At 55.3% G+C, this 13,157-nt stretch overlaps 2 protein-coding genes across 12 annotated transcripts in view; both read right to left on the bottom strand.

Moving 5' to 3' along the window:
* Positions 1–10,700, bottom strand: RINL (Ras and Rab interactor like). Of its 4 annotated transcripts, XM_077982689.1 has the most exons (13): positions 9,683–9,697; positions 8,104–8,192; positions 7,741–7,900; positions 5,260–5,668; positions 2,877–2,949; positions 2,726–2,790; positions 2,157–2,306; positions 1,649–2,071; positions 1,225–1,343; positions 1,026–1,167; positions 633–764; positions 307–470; positions 1–226 (listed from the first exon to the last, which is right to left on the bottom strand). In XM_077982689.1, exons 4-13 carry the CDS (start codon positions 5,435–5,437, stop codon positions 164–166), a joined length of 1,509 nt encoding a protein of 502 aa, XP_077838815.1. In that variant the 5' UTR covers positions 5,438–5,668; positions 7,741–7,900; positions 8,104–8,192; positions 9,683–9,697; the 3' UTR covers positions 1–163. The 4 variants fall into 4 exon arrangements, with proteins under 4 accessions (XP_077838815.1, XP_014979356.3, XP_014979354.3 ...); XM_015123870.3 differs by having other exon boundaries at positions 1,026–1,343; positions 5,260–5,362; positions 7,741–7,818; positions 9,683–10,700; XM_015123868.3 differs by having other exon boundaries at positions 1,026–1,343; positions 5,260–5,362; positions 9,683–9,903.
* The window catches only part of SIRT2 (sirtuin 2), a 25,825-nt gene continuing 22,675 nt past the window's right edge, over positions 10,008–13,157 (bottom strand). For 7 of the 8 annotated variants that reach the window (XM_015123872.3, XM_077982709.1, XM_077982708.1 and 4 more), the window contains 7 exons: positions 12,839–12,898; positions 12,508–12,563; positions 12,234–12,310; positions 12,099–12,150; positions 11,063–11,133; positions 10,881–10,947; positions 10,008–10,758 (listed from right to left, as the gene is read on the bottom strand). In XM_015123872.3, coding sequence (XP_014979358.1) covers positions 10,603–10,758; positions 10,881–10,947; positions 11,063–11,133; positions 12,099–12,150; positions 12,234–12,310; positions 12,508–12,563; positions 12,839–12,898 — 539 coding nt within the window. In that variant the 3' untranslated portion in view covers positions 10,008–10,602. The remainder of the gene's footprint in view (positions 10,759–10,880; positions 10,948–11,062; positions 11,134–12,098; positions 12,151–12,233; positions 12,311–12,507; positions 12,564–12,838; positions 12,899–13,157) is intronic. The other variant, XM_077982711.1, reaches the window with a different exon arrangement.

Genomic DNA, 13,157 nt, shown 5'->3' on the forward strand with positions numbered 1-13,157 from the left:
CCCTGCTAATTTTTGTTTATTCTTTTGGTAGAGTTGGGGGGTCCCACTATTTTGCCCAGGCTGGTCTCAAACTCCTGGGCTCAAGCGATCCTCCCACCTTGGCCTCCCAAAATGTTGGGATTACAGGCAGGAACGGAGGGATGTGCGGAGCGGTGTGAAACCCCTAATCGTCATTGGTCCCTGGCACAGTCTCTTCTGCCCATGGCTCCTTAAAGGGCAGGCTGGCCTGTGAGGAGAGGCGGGAGCTGGGTCAGAAAGGCGTCAGGTCTCACCCTCCCTTCTACTCGCAGCCAGATGGGCAGTCACCTGGGCTCTAGGATGATCCTTTCTGTGCAGAGTCCGCCTGCGGTGCCACTGGTGCAGGGAGGCGCGGGCCTCGGAGCTGAGCCCCCGGGGAGCACGGTCTGTTTCGGGCTGGTAGTGGGCAATGTGGTGCAGCGCCCCAAACCACGTGGTCAGGTAGTACCCAGCTGGAGACAGAAAGGGAGGTCAACTCGGCCCTCTAGGCTTCCCTGGTCGCCTCAAATACCCCTACAGTTTGCCTGCCGTTCCTCCTGCTGCGGGGGGAGGCTGTTTGGGATCCCGGAGGTACTGGATCGTTGGGTTCCAGCATTCTGGAGTTAGGGGCTCACCCTCTCCCCGCAGCTCATCTGGATCTAAGAGCTCCATAAGAAACTCCACATCCAGCTGTGTCTCCCCAATATCCGGGCTCCAGATGAGTTCCTCAGTCAGCGCCGGCAGGAAGGCGTCGGCCCCCAAGGGATCTGGGAAAGCCCGAGGAAAGATCCTGAGATGGATGCGGGTGCGCAGACACCTTCCATCTGATCCCCAGGACCGTGAGGGCTGGCTGCTCCTCCACCTTGTCGGGCATGACAACGCCTCCTACCAGAATCCCCAGGACCGCGTAGACGACTCCCACCAGTGCTGCCCCCTCCCTCGAAGTGCGCCTGCATACTCGCTTGCTGTCTGGTTCCCCCAACCCTCAAGGTGCTCCCCACCACGCTAGATGTTGACCCCTCCCTTACCTTGGTTCTCGCCCCGAGCCAGGCCCGTGTAGACATCTCTGCACACCTCCAACAGAAGCGCCACCTTGCGGCGCGGGGCGCAGGCAGCGTGCAGATGTGCAAGGCGCTCGTGGATGCGACTCCGCAAGGCGGGGGCGGGGCTCTGCCCCTCCGGCCCCGCCCCCTGTGCTCCCGGAGGCCCCGCCCCCGCCCGCAGGGCTGTTTGTCGCCGCCGCAGCAGTCGCAGCTCTGGTGCTCGGAGTGTGCGGAGTCGCGTCCACAGGGCCGGCTTCAGGGGCGCCAACACCGCCTGGCACACGGCCATCTCCAGCGCGGGGCCTGCGGGGGGTGGGGGACGGGTGAGCACAGGGCTGCCAAGTTGCCCCACGCCCACCTATGGAATCCACTCACCCTGGCACACCGCCACCCCTGCCTAGCTATGATCCCCCGTGAGTGCAGACATGGGTGTGAACACATGTGGAAGAGTGAGCCTGGGTGTGAACTTGCGCGCACATGTGGGCGATAGAAGGCGTGGGATGTGTAGGAAGGGCATGTGGGTGCAGAGGGAAACGTCTGTGCGCCGATGGAGAGGACGAAGTTGCACACTAGAACCCGTGGGGGCTCCCTTCCCGTCCTCCCATTACCTGGATCCTCGTCCTTCTTGGGGACCCCAGGACCCCTGCTCCCAAAGACAGCCCTGATGTAGGAGTCCTTTGCCAGGTGATCCTGGAGGTCAGTAAGGAGGTGCCGCACATCCTGAAGCAGCTCCGTGGCCGGGTCCCCAGACCCGTGGGGACCCCCAGAATCTGAGGCGATGCGCACCCGAAGGCTTCGGTACTGCCTGGCCACGTAGCTGCTCCGGGCCCTGACCAGAGACTGGATGTGAATGGTGAGCACTTCCTCCGGGCTTTCCTCTTCAGGGTCATCCTCCCTTCCTTCCTCCCTTCCTTCAGGGTCTTCTTCCTCCTCCTCCAGGAGGCTGTCGAGAGCCGGCCCAGGATGGTCCACTTCCGGGCTGAGCGGGCCTTTTACCCAGGAGACCCCGTGAGGTGCAGGGTTCCTGGGGGCTGGAAGTGAGGAGGGGGTTCGGTCCCCTAGAACAGGGCAGCAGCTCCCTCCTCCCTCAGAGGTCCAGGGCCCTGCCCAGCTAACCTGGATCATGTCTCTGCGCAGCCTCTGACTCTGTTTCTTGAGGGGTCTGCTCCCTCCCCCAGCCTCTGTGGGTCTCCAGGTAGAGCTGGTTCACAATGCAAAGCACCTTCCCTGGGGTGTCCTGTTGGACCCTGCCAATCTGCAGAGGATCTGAGGCCAGCAGAAGTGAGAAGGTGTCCTAGGTATTGAAGGGACCAACTCTGGTCCCTTCAAGGCACCAGGAGACTTACTTCCCAGCTTCACTGCTGGAGGTGCTGAGGCTTAGCTCATGGCCCCTCCTCAGTCACACCCAGGAGTCCAAGTCCCCAGTCGCCTTCTCACTTAGACCCAGGAATCCGGTCCCCCTAGTTCCTTCCACCTCCAATCCTCTCCTCTGTTAGGACCTAGGAATACAGGCCCCCATCCCCTCTTCCCTCTGGGACTACAAAGTCCAGACCCCGAGCTCTCTCTAGCCCCCAGTTCTATATTCCCCTCCAACCCAGTAGTCTGGGCCCCAAAGCCCCATTCATTCCCTTGGAGCAAGGAAATTGGCAGGTTGGCTGTGCCCTCTTTAGAGAACCATGCCTCACCTGTGTGTTCATCTCTGGGCCCTAGGGTGGGAGGGGGCAAGAGCAGGCTTCTGGGCAGAATGTCCCTGAGAATAGAGAGGTGGGAGCCCCAGTGTCAGTGGGGTGTCTTAGGGAAGGGTCCCCCTTAGTGCTTCAGATGGGTGACCTGTACCTGCTAGCTGATAGAAAGGCCAGGAGATGGGGTAGGTCTGGCATGCAGAGGTTGGAGGATTCCAGGGACACACCTGGGGTGGGGGAGGAAGAAGAAGAAAGTAAACTTGAGTGGTGGCTGTCTTCTGTCCCCTGGGATGCTCTTGCTCCCCCATTCCTTCAGAATCCCCCCAGGGACCTTCAGAACAGGGAAGCTCCCACTCCTTGGAGTCCCCATCTTTACTCTTGCATACCACTTATGCCACCAACAAGGATTCATTCATTAGACAAACACTTACTGAGCCCTTAGTCATTTCCAGGCACTGGAGATACAGTTATCAAAAGACAGACAAGTTCACTGCCTTCCTGTAGCTTACCTTCTAGTGGGGGGCGGAGGGGGAAAAGGCAGAATATAAATGAGTAAACAGTCGGGGCATGGTGGCTCACGCCTGTAATTCCAACACTTGGGGAAGCCGAGGTGGGCGGATCACCTGAGGTCAGGAGTTTGAGACCAGCCTGGCCAACATGGCGAAACCCCGTCTCTACTAAAAATACAAAAATTAGCCGGGCATGGTGGTGGGCGCCTGTAATCCCAGATACTTGGGAGCCTGAGGCAGGAGAATTGCTTGAACCCGGGAAGTGGAGGTTGAAGTGAGCTGAGATTGAGCCATTACACTCCAGTCTGGGCAACAAAAGTGAGACTCTTATCTCAATAAATAAATAAATAAACAAAATGTTAAAAAATGAGTAAACAAAGTGGATATTGTATTGAGTGCTATGAAGGAAATGGAGTGATTAAAAGTGACCAGGAGGCCAGGTGTGGTGACTCATGCCTGTAATCCCATCACTTTGGGAGGCTGAGGTGGGTGGATCACTTGAGGTCCAGAGTTCAAGACCAGCCTGGCCAACATGGCAAAACCCATCTCTATTAAAAATACAAAAAATCAGGGGGTGGCGGCCTAGGGGAGGGATAGCATTAGGAGAAATGCCTAATGTAGATGACGGGTTGATGGGTGCAGCAAACCACCATGGCACCTGCATACCTATGTAACAAACCTGCACGTTCTGCACATGTATCCCAGAACTTACAGTATGATAAAAAATAAATAAATAAAAATAAAAATAAACAAAAAAATTAGTCGTATGTGGTGGTGTGCACCTGTAATCCCAGCTACTTGGGAGGCTGAGGCATGAGAATTGCTTGAACCTGGGAGGTAGAGGTGGCAATGAGTGGAGATTGGGCCACTGCACTCCAGCCTGAGCGACAGAGTGAGACTCTGTCTAAAAAAAGAAAAAGAAAAAGTGACCAAGGGACCATCTTTTAACTATGATGGTCAAGAAAGGTTACATTTCTGCAGAGGCCTGGAGGATGGAGACTAAACCAGCCCCTTCAGGGAAAGCATCATACAGGAAGAACCCAAGCAGAGGTCCTGAAGCTGGAACACACTTAGCATGCTAAAGACACACAGAGGGCCAGGCGCAGTGGCTCACGCCTGTAATCTCAGCACTTTGGGAGGCTGAGGTGGGCAGATCACAAGGTCAGGAGATTGAGACCACGGTGAAACCATGTCTCTACTAAAAATACAGAAAAAAAAAAAAAAAATTAGCCGGGCGTGGTGGCGGGCGCCTGTAGTCCATGCTACTCAGAAGGCTGAGGCAGGAGAATAGCGTGAACCTGGGAGGTGGAGCTTGCAGTGAGCCGAGATCGCGCCACTGCACTCCAGCCTGGGGGACAGAGCAAGACTCTGTCTCAAAAAAGAAAAAGACACACAGAGGGGAACAGTGTGTCTCGGGTGGAGTGAATAAGGGGTAATAGATGGAGAGACAGGCAGGAACTACATCACACAGCACCTTATAGATCATGACAAGGAGTTTGCATTTGTATCTAAGGGTGTTGCATGTTCTTTGCGGGATTTGGGGCGGGGTGTATAACATCTAATTAATATTGAAAAATACCTTGGGCTCAGAATGGATTGCGGGAAGGAAAGGGAGATAGGATTAGAAATATTCATCAGATATTTTGGAAGCAAAGCTGACAGGTGTTTTTGTTTTGTTTTGTGTTTTGGCAGGGTTTCCCTCTGTTGCCAAGGCTGGAGGGCAGTGGTGTGATCTTGGCTCGTGGCAACCTCCGCCTCCTGGGTTCAAGCTATTCTCGTGCCTCAGCCTCCGAAGTAGCTGGGATTACAGTCGCGCGTCGCCAAGCCTGGCTAATTTTTGTATTTTTTGTAGAGATGGGGGTTTTGCTGTGTTGGCCAGGCTGGTCTCAACATCCTGGCCTCAGGTGATCCACCCGCTTTGACCTCCCAAAGTGTTGGGATTACAAGCGTGAGCCACCGCGCCGATCCAGCTGACAGTTCTTAGTGATCAATTGACTCTGGGCTGGAGACTCAGGGGAGGTGCCTTACCTCTGGCAATCTTCTGGATCTGGTAACTGTTGACTTCTCCTGGTAATAGTCCTGTCCTCAACACCAGGACCTGGCTGGGGTCATGTCCTATGACCAAGAAACTCTGGGGATAGAGATAAAGGCCGGCGTGACAAAGGTGCGCACAGATATCTGTTACTTTTGCCTGACTAGCATCCATTTCCCTTATTTTGGGTTCCACACCCCAAATTTCCTTTAGGGGAACACTTTCCCTACTGTCAGTCCATGTGGATGGGGCTGACTTCCCCCAAGCCCCAAGGGTGGGCCCATGACCTGATCTAGCCAATAGGAGGACGGTGCTCTCGGCCCACTGTTTGGTTCAGAGACGGTCATGTGACTCAAGTTCAGCCAGTGGACATCTTCCACAGGATTTTTTTTTTCTTTTTTCTTTCTGTTTTTGAAACGGAGTCTTGCTCTGTTGCCCAGGCTGGAGTGCAGTGGCACAGTCTCTGCCCACTGCAAACTCCCGCCTCCTGGATTCAAGCGATTCTTCTGCCTCAGCCTCCCAACTAGCCGGGATTACAGCACCTGCCACCATGCCCGGCTAATTTTTGTATTTTTAGCAGAGACAGGGTTTCACCACGTTGGCCAGGCTAGTCTTGAACTCCTGACCTCAAGTGATCCGCCCTCCTCGGCCTCTTATAGTGCTGGGATAATAGGCGTGAGCCACTGCATGCCGGAGCTCTTTTGGAAAGAGTTCATCTGTTACACTGGTATTGCTAAACTGGTGGGAGACAGCTCTGAGCTGGGAAGGGCAATACCCTCCTGAGGAGGAAGCTGTGGTAGCCCCTGTTTGCTGTCCCCTCAAATCTATTCCACATTCGCTGCAGAATTCCTTGTTCATGGCATTAATATACCCAGCCATGAGTATGACTGATATATGGATTATGATTGCTATAGGTGGTGGTTCTTAGCTCTGGCTGTGTACGTCCCAAGAGAGCTGTTAAAAAATATTGCTACAGCCAGGCACGGTGGTTCACGCCTGTAATCCCAGCACTTTGGGAGGCCGAGGCGGGTGGATCATCTGAGGTCGGGAGTTCGAGACCACCCCGGCCAACGTGGTGAATCCCGGTCTCTACTAAAAATACAAAAATTAGCCGGTGTTAATGGTGGGCACCTATAATCCCAGCTACTCGGGAGGCTGAGGCCAGAGAATCGCTTGAACCTGGGAGGCAGAAGTTGCAGTGAGCCAATATCGTGCTGCTGCACTCCAGCCTGGGTGACAGAGGGAGACTCCATCTCAAAAAATAAATAAATACATAAAACATAAATAAAAATTTTAAAAAATATTGCTACCTGGGCCCCATCCTTTTTTTTTTTTTTTTTTTTTTTTAAAATAGAGACAGGGCCTTGCTGTGTTGCCCAGGCTGGTCTTGAACTCCTAGGCTTAAGCGATCCTCCCACCTCAGCCTCCCAAAGTGATGGGATTACAGGCATGAGTCACCGCACCCGGCCAGCCATCTATATTTTCTGAATCAGTTGTGAAAACCTTTATTTTGGCCGGGCACGGTGGCTCACACCTGTAATCCCAGCACTTTGGGAGGCCAAGGTTGGTAGATCACCTGACATCCGGAGTTCAAGACCAGCCTGGCCAATATGGTGAAAACCCATCTCTATTAAAAATACAAAAAATTAGCTGGGCGTTGTGGCAGGTGCCTGTAATCCCAGCTACTCAGGAGGCTAAGGCAGGAGAATCGTTTGAACCCTGGAGGCGGAAGTTACAGTGAGCCGAGATCATGCCATTGCACTCTGGCCTGGGCAACGAGAGTGAAACTCTCAAAATTGAAAAAAAAAAAAAAAGAAAAAAAAAAAGAAAAAAAGAAAACCTTTATTTTTCCTGTAAAATAAACAGATGCAAGTGGTGCCTCCGTGCTTCCGGCCTGGAATGCACACAGGTGCTTGGGCCTGGGGCAGCCCCAGGGCAGGTGTGAGGGAAGTCCAAGAGAATTATAGTTATGCTGGCCTTGATGTCACTGAGCTGCTGATCTAAAGCCAGCAGCCGCCGTTTTGGTTATGTTAGGAAGATAAATTCCTATTTGTTTAAGCCACTGTAGGACAGGTGTTTGTTATTTTCTGTCCCAAATACCCAAAATTCCCCACAGTTGAAAGCAAAGCCAAGAAATGGGATGAAGAGAAATTTCTAAGTGTTCTGAAGTTCAGCATCCAGACCTTCTTGAAACTACATTTTTTTTTTTTTTTTTTAAACAGGGTCTTGCTCCATCACCCAGGCTGGAGTGCAGTGGCATGATCTCAGCTCACTGCAGCCTTGACCTCCTGAGCTCAAATGATCCTCCCACCTCAGCCTCCTGAGTAGGTAGGACTGCAGGCATGAGCCATTACACCTGGCAATGAATAGCCTTTTTGGTTTGCCCAATTTGTGTCGTGTTTGTTGCTAGTAACCAGCAGAGTCCTAATCTAGGGTGTCATGGGGGTCAGGACGGGCCCCCAGCTGTGAGTACTCACCCCCATTGGCCACAGCCCCACGAGGGCCTCCGCATCCTGGATATCCAGCTCTGGCACATGCCATACCCCCGATGTTCTCTGCAGGCGAAGAAGTGGCTCTAGGGTGCTGAGGACCCCTAGAGGGGTCCTGTCTGCTTTTTTCACCTGTGGTGGGACCAGCCTGGGATGGACAGTGTCCAGGGGGTCAGGGGTCAGAGGTGGGCAGTGGGACATTGAGGTGAGGTCAAAGGTATAGGAAGGGGCAGGCCCAGGACAGAGGTTCAGAGATGCGATTCAGGGTTCTGTAGTGAGGGAGGTGTTGGATGGAAAGGGTTTCTAGATGTAGCGGAAGGAGGGCATAGCCTCAGCCCCAGTAGCCCTCACCTCTCCCCCTCTGTGGGGACTTCAGGTGCCTTGTCCTCTGGCTGGGCCATCCTCAGGATGCAGGAAACCAGTGAGTCATGACCTGGCCTCTGGCAGGGAGAAAGGTAAGACTCAGGGAGAAGGCTGCTCCAGCCCCCGGGTCATGTTCAAGGTATTTACAATCAATATGGCAGAGACCCCGACCAGTCAGAATGGACCCCAGAGGCCGCTTGCTGTGGCAGGGGTTAATTCTTTATTTTTGAGACGGAGTCTCACTGTATTGCCCAGGCTGGAGTGCAGTGGCACAATCTCAGCTCACTGTAACCTCTGCCTCCTCGGTTCAAGCGATTCTCGTGCCTCAGCCTCCCGAGTAGTTGGGAATACAGGCGCGCACCACCACGCCTGGGTAATTTTTGTATTTTTTAGTAGAGACAAGGTTTCGCCATGTTACCCCAGCTGGTCTCAAACTCCTGACCTCAAATGATCGCCTCACCTCAGCCACCCAAAGTGCTGAGATTACAGGCGTGAGCCACCACGCCTGGCTGGCAGGGGTTAATTCTTTAGTACTGGATGGTGGGGAATCTGGGGGTCCCAGGAGACAGACCAGTGTGTCTTGTGGTGCGGGGAGACGACTCAAAACAATAGCTCTTTACTAGGTGGTAGGAAATATTTTTAAGATTTTAACAGCCATGGCAGCTGTGTGAATGTGGACCAGCCCTTGGCAAAACCCAGTCAGTGCCTGGAAAAGTTCTTGGCCCACAGTAGGCAGTCCATATATCCGGAAAGGTAGTAACATCCCCTCTTCCTCCCTTCCCACACCATGGAGGGGCCGCTGAATCTCTTCCCCAGTGTTTTATTATGAAAAATTTCAGACATAGAGAAAAGCTGAAAGAAGCATACGGGAAACATCCATATGTCCACTCCTGAGATTCTACCATGAATATTTTACTCATCTTGCTTTATCACACATCTGTTCCTCTATCTCTCCATCCACCCATCAGGCCCCAGCTCCTAACCAGGTACAGAGTCCTATGTAGGTTATCATTTTGGGGTGGCACTTGTCCCTGCAGCAGTCCCAGGAGCAGGAGGCCTGGGTCTGGGGAGGACCCTTCCTTTCTTCCTTCCTTCCTTCCTTCCTTCCTTCCTTCCTTCCTTCCTTCCTTCCTTCCTTCCTTCCTTCCATCCATCCATCCATCCATCCAATATTTATTGAATACAGGCTGGAATTAGGTGCCTGTGCCCTAGAGAGAGGGCGATGAACAGGACAGGCTCCTCCCCTCAGGGCCTGCCATTCTTGTTTGGGACAGGTATAGCGTATGAATAATAAGCAGCTAAACAAATACATTAGCCCATTGACCAGAAGCCCAGGGTGCTATTAGGAGGGAGGGAGGTGGGGGAGGGAGGCGCAGGTGCCCTGCCCAGGCAAGAGCAGGAAGGAGGGGAGGGGAGGGGAGAGGGAGGCAGATGCCTGCTTGGGTACCGTGGCAGGGGAGGAGGCTGTGGGCAGTGCATGGCAGGGGTGGTTCAGGGCAGCTGCCTCATACCAAAGGAAGGCAGCAGGGGCTGAAGATGCCAGATGCTCGGTCCCCGGGGGCCCTACCTGTTCTCGGAGGAGAGGCCTGCAGTAGCAGGAAGTGGAGAGAGGAAGCTGAGCAGGCAGGGGGAAGAGGCGGGGCTGGGGCATCTGAAGTCAACTTTCCTCCCTCTTTCTGGGGCCTCAGGCTTTCCTAGGGCTTAGAGGAAGGGACACTGGCAGGCTGGAAGTCCAGGGGTCAGAGCCATGAGGGGCCCCTGTGAGGACCCTCCTGTCACCCCTCACTCTGGATCCTGGAGACTTTCTGGTTCCTTAGTGGCCCAAGATCTAACCCCCTCCCTTCAGAGATTTCCCTGGGTGCCCACAGAAAGAAACAGGAGGCCAGACCGGATTGTTAGTTGTTTTTGTTTTTAATTTGTCTCCAATAAGCAATGTCTTCTGCTCAGTGTGGGAAGTGGGTCCTATGTGAAGGGGGCCCGCCAGCCACTTTGGGAGCTGAAGGCAGAGCCTCGGGAGCCCTTCCGGCTCAGACTCCCCCTATGCTGGGTGTGGGTTATATTCAGAGGCCCACACCCACACTGGGGTAGGTTAGGTTTGGTTTACTTAGCCACAGGCCCCTGGGGGCAGGAGACAGAGTGGGGGCACGAAGCTCCCTGTCCTGGAAGAGTTAGAAGTTCTGGGGTAGCCCTGGCCCCGGGGGGGGGGGCAGTTAGAGATGAGGGAGGTTACTCCTTAGCCCTGGTGCGGTTAGAGATAGTGGGGCTGGTAGAGATGCCTGTTCAAGCCTTGGTCTCTAGGAGGTGTTAGAGATTTGCTGGGGTTGGGGGGGCAGGGTTGCTGGAACCCCAGTTTTGGGGAGGGAGTGGTAAGATATTGGGGATGTTCTAAGCTCCCCAGATAAGAACTGCCGGTTAAGACGGGGCCAGGCCTGGCTGGGGCTCAGCTGTCCCTGAGGAGCTTGGTGTCGCGTCTGGGAGATGCAGCTGTCACTGTGGTTTCTCCCTCTCTGTTGTCCTGGCCTCGTCCTTGGCAGGTGGCGGGGACTTCCTGGGGGAAGCTGAAGTGCTGGGGTTAGGGGCCTCCGCCCCCGACTGGGCATCTATGCTGGCGTGCTCCCTCCGGACAAGGTCCTCCAGCTCCTTCTGCAGGAGAAAGGTCACAGAAGTCAAAGGTCACTGTGCATCATGGGGTCTGAGGATCCGTGGGGTGGGGAGAGGGTCCAGGGACAGGGCTCAGGACAGGCTGGGGTCGCCCGGCTCCTTACCTTCCATCCGAGGAGCTCAGCAAGGGCCAGGCAGCCCTGGTCGCAGTCACCCAGCCAGGCCACGTCCCTGCGGTGCGGCAGGAGATCAGAGTTCCCAGGCGGGCTCGCCCCTGCCTTCGTGCCCTCCCTCCCACCTCACCCTGTCCCTTCTAGGCTGCCCCCAGCCCCAGGCGGAGCCTCACCTGTAGGCCTTCTTGGAGTCAAAGTCCATGCCTCCTCCGAGGCCCAGGATCATCCCCAGGAAAGGGTCCGACTGCCAGGAAGGGGGTGGGGCAGGGAAGGGAGAGCTAGGAGCACAGACCCTGGAGCCAGGTGGCCTGGGTTTGTATCCTAGCGCTGTGACTTTGGGGATTTTTTTTTTTTTTCTTTGAGACAAAGTTTCGCTCTTGTTGGCCGGGCTGGAGTGCAATGACGCGATCTCGGCTCACTGCAACTTCCAACTCCTGGGTTCAAGTGATTCTCCTGCCTCAGCCTCCTAAGTAGCTTGGATTACAGGTGCCAGCCACCATGCCTGGCTAATTTTTGTATTATTAGTAGAGACGGGGTTTCACCATGTTGGCCAGGCTGGTCTCAAACTCCTGACCTCAGGTGATCCACCCTCCTTGGCCTCCCAAAGTGCTGGGATTACAGGCGTGAGCGATCGCGCCCGGCCAGCTCTGTGATTTTGGTCAAGTGACTTGTCCTCTCTGTGTCTTAGTTTCCTTATCTGTAGATTAGGGTGATCACAAAACCGCAACGGGGCTGTGGCATCAGTGGGTTCACACAGGCTAAGGCTTGGGACAGTGTCTGCCTACAGTGTGTGCTGCTTGCCTGGTGACCCTGCCTATTTCCCCTGAGGGGAACACCCAGGAGGGAGCACCTACCCTAGAGTGAGGCTGCCTGGGAAAAAGAGATCGGAGAGACCCGGAGTGTGGACCCACCCACCACCCCCTGCACTGCCTCCCCTGACCCCCCGCACCTCCTCCCACCTCCTCAGTCCCTGGAAGCCTGGCCTTCCTATCTGGCTTCAGCTGGTTTGAATTGAAATTCTATCACTTGCTCAAAAGGGCGGTGAATGTCTCAGAGGCCTGGAACCCCACCCCTCTGGATTCCAGAGCTCCAGGGTCTGAGCCCAGGAATCCAAAGTGCTGGGGTTCCACAGTGGGGGTTCCCTCTGAGGAAGCTGGTGGGAGGGAAGGGGGAGCCTGTGAGGAGGGAGGCGTGAGGAAGGGCTCTTACCTGGCCAGCTTTCTCCTTGTTGATGAGTAGGCGAGGGGTGGAGAGGGGTGCCCTGGGGGAGGGGGAGCTGAAGGGTCAGGGTCTGTTCTGGCCCTGGGTGCCCAGCCACCCTCCCAGCCACAGCCCCCAACCTACTTGCTGATAAGGGAGGCAAAGGGCTGCACCTGTAAGGAGGTGCCCATGACGAGGAGGAGGTCCACCTTCAGGAAGTCCTGTGGGGAGGGGCGTGAGCTTGGGAGCCTCTGCCCAGGCTTCGCCACCGCTCCCTCCCCCGCCCCCCAGCAGCAAATCTCCCTTCCGCCCCACACAGCTGGGGAGGTTTCCTAAGGCAGGCCCCAGGCTGCCCCATGGGGCCCAGCACAGGTGGAGGCGGTGGTTGGGGATGCGGGGAGGGCAGGGGGCCACTTACTGACTGCATACAGGAGAAGAAACGCGCTGGGAGGCTCTCACCAAAAAAGACGATATCTGAGGCGGAGACGGATGGACGGACAGAGACAGTGACATGGGGAGGCAGAGAGGACAGGTGGGAGCAAGGGCAGACCTGGAGGCTGCGGTGGGAGTTGGGAGCAGTGGGGACCGGCCAAGGGCACAAACCCAATTCTCCCCAGGATGGATCTGGGGCACCGTTCAGAGAGACAGAGGTGGCCAGATGTGTGGGGGTGTGGCCTTTCGGAAGGGGCTGGGGGAGGAGGGGACCCCCACCCAAATCCACCCGGGCAGGTCCCTGGCCCGAGGCTCACCAGGCTTCACCAGGCTCTGACAGTCCTCACACTTGGGCGTCACCTCAGAGAAGATCTTCTCTGGGTGTGGGGAAGGGGAAGAGAGAGAAGGTGGTAAGAGGATCTGGGCTGGAGTCTGGAGGTGCAGCACCCCCATCCCTGTTCCACTGTTAACATGAACACACCTCTGTCACTGTCACTTGGGGTGTGACGGGTGTCTCCTAGGGTGTCCACTCTGCTCAGAAAAGACCTCTCTTTTTTTGTTTTGTTTTTTCTGTTTTGAGACAAGGTCTCACTCTGTTGCCCAGGCTGGAGTGCAGTGGCACGATCATGGCTTACT

The sequence above is a fragment of the Macaca mulatta genome, chromosome 19, assembly GCF_049350105.2.
Source record: "Macaca mulatta isolate MMU2019108-1 chromosome 19, T2T-MMU8v2.0, whole genome shotgun sequence".
Lineage (NCBI taxonomy): Eukaryota > Metazoa > Chordata > Mammalia > Primates > Cercopithecidae > Macaca > Macaca mulatta.

Coding starts and splice junctions, on each gene's coding strand:
- RINL (XM_015123868.3), bottom strand. CDS start 9,766: ATGCCCCAGCCCCGCCTCTTCCCCCTGCCTGCTCAGCTTCCTCTCTCC. Junction 2,791..2,876: donor GCCTTTCTATCAGCTAGCAG/GTACAGGTCACC, acceptor CTCTATTCTCAG/GGACATTCTGCCCAGAAGCC. Junction 227..306: donor AGGATCATCCTAGAGCCCAG/GTGACTGCCCAT, acceptor CTCTCCTCACAG/GCCAGCCTGCCCTTTAAGGA.